At 53.0% G+C, this 10,305-nt stretch overlaps 1 protein-coding gene across 5 annotated transcripts in view; it reads right to left on the bottom strand.

The window, feature by feature from the left end:
* Nucleotides 1-3,868: 3,868 nt before the first annotated feature.
* Nucleotides 3,869-10,305, bottom strand: part of TYK2 (tyrosine kinase 2) — a 32,306-nt gene continuing 25,869 nt past the window's right edge. For 4 of the 5 annotated variants that reach the window (XM_048831402.2, XM_048831403.2, XM_048831405.2 and 1 more), the window contains exons 18-24: nt 10,185-10,282; nt 9,395-9,587; nt 8,737-8,855; nt 8,164-8,336; nt 7,339-7,456; nt 7,115-7,225; nt 3,869-6,249 (exon numbers count right to left, since the gene is read on the bottom strand). In XM_048831402.2, the coding sequence (XP_048687359.1) occupies nt 6,115-6,249; nt 7,115-7,225; nt 7,339-7,456; nt 8,164-8,336; nt 8,737-8,855; nt 9,395-9,587; nt 10,185-10,282 (947 nt within the window). In that variant the 3' untranslated portion in view covers nt 3,869-6,114. Of the gene's footprint in view, nt 6,250-7,114; nt 7,226-7,338; nt 7,457-8,163; nt 8,337-8,736; nt 8,856-9,394; nt 9,588-10,184; nt 10,283-10,305 lie in introns of those variants that run through there. The other variant, XR_007353995.2, reaches the window with a different exon arrangement.

Below are 10,305 nucleotides of genomic sequence, written 5' to 3'. Positions count from 1 at the left end.
GCAGTCAGACCCCAGCACGGAGAGCCCAGGCACCAACCGGCGCATGGAGCATCAAAGCTTAGGGAGGCCCAGAATGAACTTGAAGAGCAACAAGCCAAGGGCACAAAAACTAACAGGAAATAAAGTGAAGCGTCCCAGGAGCCTGCCAAGAAGGAAGTGAGGGCAGGAGCTGATGGCCGAGCTAAAGGAGCACATAATAGAGATAAGGCAGGTGTGGAAAAGCTAAGTGAATACTTTGCATTGGTCTTCACCCCAGAGGACATGGGGGAAATCCCCACGCCTGGGCTGTTCTTTTTCGGTGTCAAATCTGAGGAACTGGCCCAGGTTGAGTATCATTAGAGGCGGTTTTGGAATAAACTGATAAATTAAACAGTAATAAGTCAGCAGGACCAGAGTGTATTCATCCAAGAATGCAGAAAGAACTTGTATGAAATTGCAGAGCTGCTAACTGTGGTCTGTAACCCATCACTTAAAGCAGCAGCTGACATTACCGATCTGAGTCATTTTAAAATCGATCAGGAACAAAAAGAATCTTGACCATGATATTGGTCTATTACTAGACAGAAATTGTAGAATTTTCAATAATAATTCAGAAAAGGCAGAAGTGTTCAATATTTCTATTCTGTCGTTGGAGAAAAATAATTAGAAAGTCATCATATGGTGGTAGCTCTTCCCTGTCTACTGGTACCTGTGGAGAATATTAAAGACAAGCTACTGCAGGCAGACATTTTTAAACCATCAGGTCCAAAGAACTTGCACCTACAAGTTTTAAAACTGCTGGCTGAGTAGTTCAGTGGAATGTCCGTGTTGATATCTAGTTAAGTCTGGGAGCACTGAAGAAGTTCCAGAAAACTGGAAGAAAGCAAGTGGTGTGCTGGTTTTTAGAAAAGGTAAATAGGGTGACCTGAGTAATTATAGGCCTTCAGCCAGACATCACTCTCAAGCAAGATAATAGAGTGGCTGATATGACACCTCATTAATATAGAATTAAAGGAGGGCAACAATTAACATCAACCAACATGAGCTTATGAAAAATAGATCCTGTCAGACTAATGTGATATCTTTTTCTTGATGAGATTGTAAGTGTGATTGATAAAGGTAACAGTATTGATGCAATATACTTACACGTCTGTAGACTCAGTACCACACATTTTGATTAAACTAGAACATAAAATTAACATGGCACACATTAAAGGCATTAAAAATTGGCTGATAGTTTTTTTTTTGGAGACCTAACTATAAATGGTGACTCATCATCAAGCAGTTTTTAGGGGGATCTTTTTTTAAAAATCAAGGACCTGGAAGAAAATAAAATCACTGATAAAGTTTACAGATGAGACACACCTTGGGGGAGTGGTAAATCAAATTAAGAGGACCAGTCACTGATTCAGAGCACTCTGGATTGGTTTGTAAATTGGTTAAGCAAACAATGAGTATTAAGACAGCTATATGTGAATGTATACATCTAGAAACAAAAAATGTAGTCCATACTTACAGGATGGAGGGCTATCTTGGGAAGCAGTGACTCTGAATAGGATTTAGGGGTCATGGTGGAGTTAGGTCCCAGTGCAATGTTGTGGCCAAAAGAGCTAATGCGATCCTGGACACAAACAGGGGAATGGTGAGTAGGAATAGAGAAGCTATTTTACATCTGTGTTGGACACTGGTACAACTGTTGCTGGAATATTGTGTCAGGGGTGGATGCCCACAATTCAAAGATGTTGATAAATCAGAGAAGAGCCACGAGAACGATTAAAGGGGTTAGAAAACCTGCCTTTGAGTGAGAAGATAAATAGGTTTAGCTCTTCGTATTTAACAAAGAAAAGGCTAAGGGGTGACTTGATTACAGTGTGCAAGTATCTACATGGGGAAAAAACATTTAAGAATGGGCTCTTCGTTTTTGTAGAGAAAGGTCTAACATGATCCAATGGCTGGAAGTCGAAGCTAGACACATTCAGATTAGAAGTAATGCTTACCTTTTAATGGTGAGTAATTAACCATTGGAACACTTTACTGGGGTCATGGTAGATTCTCCACTACTGAATTTTTAAAATCAAGATGAGATGTTATTCTAAGAGAGCTGCTCTAGGAATTATTTGGGGGAAGATCTCGGGCCTGTGTTATACAGGAGGTCAGACTAGATGATCACAATGGTTGCTTCCAGCTTTGGAATCTATGAATTTCCTGTCAACCTGCTTCCTTCCACCCCGGACAGGTTCTGTGGGGTTAAGGACCCTTGCAAAAGACATTCCTGAGAGGCTTGAGCTGCTCTTAGTTGGTGAGGCAGCACGGAGCGTTTATAGGGATGTATGGGCCTTACAACACCAGTTTGCCATCAGATTACTTCTCTAGCCGCTGAAAGTTGCAAAGAAAGCGAGACTCACACACTAGTGCTCAGAGCTTCTTGCAGGGGCTGCCTAAATGTTCTGCTTTATTCTGCTCTGTGCGATGCAGGACACAGCAGGACGTGCTGCGTGGCACTCCGCGCTAAGAGGGGATGCAGTGAAACAGCAGCCCTGGATTTGTATCACCCTAAAAAGACTGTCCCTTCATTTTGTTCCTGCACAGCACGTAGCACAAAGGGACCCAGATCCATAGTTAGGGACTACAAATGTTAAACAACACCAGCAAGAGCCTGCCCTCCTTCTGCAATCTGTTCTGGAAGCAGATCCATCAGAGGAGCCCGGGCACGCAGAGCAGCAGCAAAAAAGAGACCGTACTTTACAGAGTAATTTATTTGAAGAAAAGTTCAGGGATGTTACCAGCTACAGGTTACACTAGCCAGTAGTAGATTAGCACTGAGACCAGTGACGTTCACATTAGATAATCATCTCCCGCTGTCCAATAGAAAAAAGGTCTCTACACACAGGTGCTTTGGCCAGAAGCAAGGAAGCTGCAGCTTGTTCAATCACCCATGCTTCCCTGGTGAGAGAGGGAGTCATAGCTCCAACACAACGGCAAGACGCAAGGCACATTGCTGCAGGCTGTTTTTGCGTAAAGGTTGACACGCAGACCATGGTGCAGGATGGACCCATGAGGCAGGCAGCATTGCTCCATACTCCAGGCACATGGCTCACTGCAGAGGTTATTTCAATGGCGTTTACATAGCAGACAACAATAAATAAGGGGTGGGGAAATCAACCATTATACAGTTTAACAGCATCATTTTAGGAATAAGTCCAAGGCCTCCCTCTAGAAAGAATGACCTTTGCTAACTCAGGCAAAATGACCCTCCATCCTTTACAAAAACATTGCACTTTTTATACACACAAGTCTCTTCCCAAGCCTTTTATTTACTTTGAACCAAACCAACAAACTGGTTGCATTAGAAGATTCCTCACTAATTGTCCAGGCCAGGAGATAACGAGCCTTTGGAGACAGAGAGACTGGTCAGGGAAGAGCTGTGTATGTGGAAATACAGTGGCAAGATACAAAGGCAAGACTAGAGGTATGTTACAAATACTAAAGGAAGATTTTCTCATGTAGCAGCCTCTGAGAAGAGGAGGAGAGGTCAGGTGACCACAGCTGTCCAATGCAGTGGCTGGCCAGTGGTGTCCAATCTGTAGCCCTCAAGGGTCACTAAGTTAAGAAAATGCATCTTTGATTATGAAATCGGAAGTGCATTCCCTGACCGTGTCTTGTGATTTTTAAACTGAAGCATTGGCCCCATTACAATGGGAGACTGTGGGAGCAGCTCTGACATACAGCCACGTGCCCTTGGAGCTGCTGAGGGAGGGAGGGAGGGAAGTGGGAGCAGCTCTGGCTGCTCCAATGCCAGAGCCCTTCCTGGACTGCAAACACCTCAGGGCCAGTGGGATTGGCGCTTGAGTGACTATTTCCCTTGGTGCAGGCTTTTGGCTCCTATTGACTTTGGCTCCTTGACCTCATTGAAATCTGTTCGGCTCTGAGGCTGGGCACCAGGCCCTATCACCTGCTCTCGAGCCTGTGGCTACAAGAGATTGAGGGATAGGGGACTCCAGAAATCACATTTGAAAGACCAACCAACTGAGACACCCAACTGCTAACATTTCTTTAGTAATAAAGTGCCACAAATGTTCACTTGCTCAAAGCTGGTGATCATCCCTGGAGGAGAGAGAACCAACAGACCCCAAATGTTCTGCAGAGTCAGATGGGCTGGGTATAGCCCACACCCATTTCCTTAGGAAAATACATTCCAGGCATTTAGGTGAGAGAGTGAGCAACTAACACTAAAGGCTACATGCATGCTGGTTGAGTGGATGTTGGCAGTGCATGGAGCTAAGGCCTTGTTCATTCAAGGCTTGAGCCGTCCCTCCACTGGGTTTTGCAACATAACCGAAGATGGCATCGCAGCAGTCTCTGCAGCGCATGGAGAATGAATCTCAGACATCAAGACGAGCACACACGCGACCCCAGCAGTCCCTGTTGTTCAAGAGGGCATTCGACTGGATGGTGTTTGCCCTGCTTCTCTAGACACAGCCCCACAACCAGGGCGTACTGGCTTTTTCAGGACCAGTTCGGCTAACGCTGGCGTTAGGTAGCCAGAGGACAGGACGGGGCTGTGATTTGGTGGGCAGATAAAGGCAGTTCGTGTCTTGTGATCTGAATTTGGTTTAAGGCCAGCAGACTCCAGCCCCCTCCCCGACCACATGATCTAATTCACAGTGCTTGGCCCCTGGGAGAGGCGGGAAAAACCTTTGGTTGGCATGTGGACAGCGGCAGCCGAGCGAATGGCCTTGGTACGTCCCTTTGGAGCACGCAGCCCTGGGGGGCACAGGAGGGCGTCGCTCACCAAGGCGTTCGAGAGACATGGACGGACAGGCTGGGACAGCTGCTGCCTGTTCAGGGAGGTTTCCCCGTGAATGGGGGTAGTGGCCAAGATGTGGACCCCAAGCAGCCCTTACGGGGGGCACAGGAGCTCCCCTCATTGCTCGCTGGGTGGCAGCCAAGGCTGCAGGAGTGCATCAAAGGGCTACCCTGGAGCAAAGAAAGGCCTCTGACTGAAGGGCCAGCAGAGGCCATGGTCAGCTGCTGTACAGCAAGAGGGGACAGCCCTGGAGAAAGCCAGGCCCCGCAGGCAATGCGGAGAGGGCAGCCCCCGTCAGTCTGCCTGCACCTGCCCCCGGGGTCTTTCGATGGGGGAACGTCTCTCCGCCCAAGGAGAGATGGGAGCAGAGGGGGGCACAGGCAGCTGCACAGGGGGTTACAGGCCAGGGGGCAGAGCACCTCTGCCAGGGCTCAGGGGTTGCCGGAGGAAGCAGGCACTGTGGTGCTTTATGGTACAAACCAGGCAAGAGCCCAAGCAGCTGGGGGATGGGCCAGAGGTTTCCCCAGCTCAAAGACCAAAGCATCAGTGAAGAGCGGGCAGGGCACAGGCCCGTTCCCAAGCTGCAAACGCACCACAGAGCAGGGCAGGCTGGGAGCCCGTCCAGCTGGAGGAGGGAGCAGGCACAGGCCCAGTGTATCTTTTTTAACGATGCTTCAAGCCCTCACTCGGCAGCCATCTTAACCATACACCCTCCTCCTCCCCTTGCACCAGATGCGGCATTACAGGGCTAAACTCAGGCCTGTACCCACCCCTCAAGCTCCAGCCTCTTCCCCCACAGCTCCCTGCAACGGCTTCAGGAGCTCCTGACAGCGGCCTGGGGTGCGGCGCATTAGGCTCCAAGGAGGCTTTTGCACACGTCCGCCCCTTTCAAGACACGCAATGCTCTGGCTGCACAGCTCCAACACCAGCCAAGAGGTTGGATGAGATGCGCCAGGAAGGCAGTTTGCCCTTTTTGCTAGACAGCCCCACAGCTTCCTCTGGCTGCACTGCCTAGAAGGAAACCACTTTCCGGGATTAAAATCCACCTGACTGGAGAGCCTACGCATCCAGGCCAAAGCAGCAGGTCCGTACTTCAGAAGTGGCAACAGAAGCTTCACCAGCCATCTCTGTTTACACAGGGTTCCCGGGACTCCAAGGCACAAGGTGGAAAACCGGATCGCGTAGGACGGTTCCATGCAGCAGCAAGCACCGAGGCAGCAAGTGGTGAAGTCCCAACCCTCCCCAGCACTTTGAAGTGGCCTTTCCATCTGAGGGATTCCAGCTGAAGGCAGCCGTGGTCCTTCCCCGAGCAAGTTCAAGCATCCCACTCAGCACACGCTGAAGACCGAAGGAGCCTGAGCCTTGTATTTCTCATGGAAGCTCTTCAGGATGGGGACGAGGTTTTTGAACGCTGGGCGGAAGGATGCTTTGGATTCCCAGCAGTTTCTCATTAAGCAGTAGATCTGAGGAAGGAAAGAGCAGGTGAAGGCGGGTGGAGCACATCTCAAACCCACGTCGCAACGCAGCCGCCCCCACCCCGAGCCGGAAGGCAGTTGGGAACAGGCCTGTGAGCAGGCAGCCGTGGAACGGCCCTCTCGCCGACATGCACCTTCCCCTGCTCCAAAGCCTGTCAAAACCAAACCCAAGTAACAGAAGCCACCACTGCTCCCTTACTGCACTAGCTGAGGGTTCTCTCTGCCTGTGGCCATGGGCGTTGGAGGACAGAGCCCCTGCCGAGGGCAGGGCAGGGCGGCTGGCGGGCGAGACTTCAAGCTTGCCCAGTCTGAGTGGAATCCCAGGGAGAGCTCTCGCTGGACTTCAGCAAGGGCTGGATTTCACCCTGCATTCTTTTAGCAGCATGTAGGAGAAAGGCCAGCCTACTGCTTCCATTCCTAATCAGAGTGGAAGCAATTAATCCTTAGCCAGGCCCTCTGGAGGCAAAGCCCCCGTTGGGCAGGCAGAGAGACTGCCTCAGTATGTCAGTCTGTGACATACCAAGTATTTCCGCGTATCGAGGGCCTGCCCGAGCCCAGCACCTGTACAGTTGTGGTGCTCTCCCTGGCGTCACAGGGGAAAGGGAGTCAGTTCTGCTTCCCTGCGTCCCCCTGCCGCGTCAGTGGATTCTTCACTTCCTGTCCTAGGCTGCTGAGCAGCGGGAAGTAGCCCTCAGGTCCCACATGAGAGGTGGCTGCATTCCAGGGGCTGAAGAAGCGATCCCTGTACAGTCTGTGAAGCACTCGGGGTTCCGCTGGGATGGAATGGGCTGTAGCACCCCGTGAAGTTATTAACAAGCGCCACTCAGCGCTGACTACACCGCAACAGCCTCACCTCACAAGGACAGTCCTTCGGGCTTGGGAGCCTCTTCCCCCTGTCCAGCAGCTCGATCAGCCTCAGCACTGTCATCTGACCCTGAGTCGCTCCGATCATCTCAATGAATTTCTAAGAGGGAGGGAGAACAAAGCTGGTTGGTGGGGGTGGGTCCTGCTGGTTACTTGTTCAGCAAACTGAACCCCAGGAGCAGGAAACCCCCCCATCAGTCCCTCTCCACTCACCACCGGGGGGCTCTGGCTGGAGTCACAGCGTGTCAGGAGCTCGTAGAGAGTGACCCCGAAGGACCAGACATCGGAGGCGTAATAGAACTTGCACTCCTTCAGGCACTCCATGGCGTACCTGCGGGGTGGGGCAGGGGAGACAGGCACCATCAAGCTATAGCTGCAACCATAGGGCATCAGCACAAGGGACCCACAGCCAGAGCGTGGCAAGAATCCCTCCAAACGGCACTTGAGCTCCAAGGGGCTCACAACAGAGAGTCTGCACCATGGCCCTGCACAGAGAGTCCCAGGCCAGACCCTGCACGGACAGCAGTTTCCCATTCCTCAGGGCCTCCTAGGCACATCTCTGGCATGGCAGAGAGCGGACAGAAGGAAGCTGTCACGTTCTGATGCAGTCTCTGGGCAGACTTGCTCTGGCAGTCGCCGAAGACACTGGTTACCCAGTCATCGTCCTTGCCACGGCTGCGCTTCAGACCAACCCTCAGAGCACACAGCCTGCGGGTGTTCCCGCGTGCACTGAGCCTGCAGGTTGCGTTTCCACCACAGCTCACACGTGGCACGTACAATGGAGTGTACAGGCACGTACTTGTGTGTGGCTCACAAAGACTACAGGTCCCAGCATACAATGCTCCAACCCAAGCTGTGCTGGGACCTATATTTTCATCAGGCCAACCCTCTCTATTTACAAGAGGCGGCCAGCTAGTCAGCTCCACACAATGCAGATTCACCAGGGCATTGGGATGGCTAGCAAGCTACCGGCGTTGCCCTCAGAGGGAAAAGATGGGGACCCCTGGGAGGGCTCTCTTGGGACACCACAACACTTACCAGAAGACGGGGCTGTCTCCGTCCTCGCAGACGCGGTAATATTCGTGCCCTTCGGGGATGGCTTTGGCCAGTCCAAAATCACCGATCTTCACCACGTTCTCATTCTCCAGCAGCACGTTCCTGGCAGCCAAGTCCCTGTGGATGTAGTGCAGGGAGTGCAGGTAAGCCATGCCCTGTGGAGAGCAAACACCGGATTATCCCCATTCTGCAGCCAGGAACATGAAGCATCCAGAGAGATGGGGACTGGCCCAAGGTCACATGGAGAGTCTGTGACAGAACTGAGGAAAGGACCCAGGAGTCCCAACGCCCAGATTCCCCCCTGCTCTAGCCACTAGACCCCATTCCCCTCCCACAGCTGGCAGCAGAACCCCAGGAGTCCCAGCACTCAGACCCCTTACTCTAGCCACTGGACCCCACTCCTTCCCCTGGACATTGCACTGCACAATCATTGGTTTCCCCAGCCCCCACCCCAGCTCTGGAGCAGCAGACACACAGTGTAGCCCCTTCTCGCCTGGGCAGGGGCAGCATCAGCACAGTCCCCCACGCGCTGCCTGGCTTGGGCCCTGTCGTTACCTCACAGATTTGCTGGGCAAAGAGGAGGATGTGGGCCAGGCTGACGTTGTGTTTGGGCAGGTAATCCCGCAGGCTGCCCAGGGGCACGTACTCCATGATGAGCTGCACGATCTTCTCCCCTGGAAGAGGAGCCAGATGTGAGCGATGCACTCGGCGGGATGGGCTGTGGCAGGCAGCAGAGCAGAGAGGCACGTCCGAGGGGGACGCAGCCATGGCCCGAATCCCCACCACTGTCCTACCAGAGGCTAAGCCCCCTCCTGCAATGCTGCAGCTTCACGCCTTACGTCCCACGCTCCTGGAGAGTGACCCCTGGGCAGCTGGGCAGCCTCTGCAGGGAGTGCCTAGGGCTCCCTTCTGCCAGCTGACTGAGAGGTGCAACTGTTCTGCTCTGGCCTGGGGATTCGCACTCGAGACGTAACCTCTCTGGCACCAAGCCACAGCCTCGGGGGGCACATGCATAGTTAACCCTGCCTTGGGGGAAGCATAGGAGCCCCACAGCACACTCAGCCTACAGAGGGAGGGGTATCCATAGAGCACGTGCCCTGGGCTGTTAGGGAGGGAGCCATGTACAGCGCAGCACACACAGGACTAGGGGAGACAACGCTCTGCTGCGATCCTCCCCCAGGAGCCCCACTCCGCAGGGGAGGCTGGGCTGTACCTTGCTCGCTGCAGCAGCCCTTGTACTTGACAATGTTCTCGTGGTAGAGTGTCTTGAGGATCTCAATCTCCCTCTTCCAGCTGGTGAGAAGCTGCTGGCTGCAGCCAGACTTCAGCGACTTCACGGCCACCATCTCCCCGGTGCCGTCGTTGGTGGGGTCATAGCAGTACAGGCTCACTTTGCCGAAGTGACCCTGGGAGAGACAGAAACGGGGCTTTGAGATCCCGCCATGGAGCAGGGCTCCAGCTGTCTGATGCGGGGAGAGGCCCCAGTGGGACGCACTAGCTGGGGCAGAAAAGCTCCTCAGACAGAAAGGTCTCCAGTGGAAATGTCCTCTGCCAGAAGCCAGCTCAAGGACTGCTCGTGGCAGGTTGGGAGCAGTGCCCACAGAGCACTGCTAGACAGGGATGGGTGGAGGCCCCCCGCTGGAAACGAACAGTAACAGCCAGGGAATCCCAGCTTCCCAGGGGCAGGGCCGCACAGAGCAGACCTAAAAACACAGGCCGGAGCAGACGAGAGGCTCATCTGTCCAAGCACTCTCAGCCAGCAGTCACGCCCTAACCTGCCGGTAGAGCAAGCATCCTCCTGCTGCAGGGCCTCAGCCAGCGGCTTTGCTCTCACTTCCCTGACATACAGCCTATCCTCGCTAAAGTGACGGGGCGAAAATCCTGGATCCTTTTGTGGAACCCGCCAAGCTCTCGGGAAACGCAGCCACTTCTACCTCCCTCTGTCGGTGCAACAACATGGTGCCACTGAACCAGGGCCAAGGGTTGCTCTGGATGCAATTTACCTCCCCCAGTTCTCGGATCTTCTTCAGGTAGCGTTTCTGAAAGACCGTGGGGTCCGAGACAGGAAAGTCAGGGCTCACAGAGGTGATATCAACGAGGTCTGGAACACAAGGAGAAGAGCCA

Source organism: Caretta caretta, chromosome 20 (genome assembly GCF_965140235.1).
Source record: "Caretta caretta isolate rCarCar2 chromosome 20, rCarCar1.hap1, whole genome shotgun sequence".
Lineage (NCBI taxonomy): Eukaryota > Metazoa > Chordata > Testudines > Cheloniidae > Caretta > Caretta caretta.
This window is presented reverse-complemented; position numbering and strand designations above follow the sequence as displayed.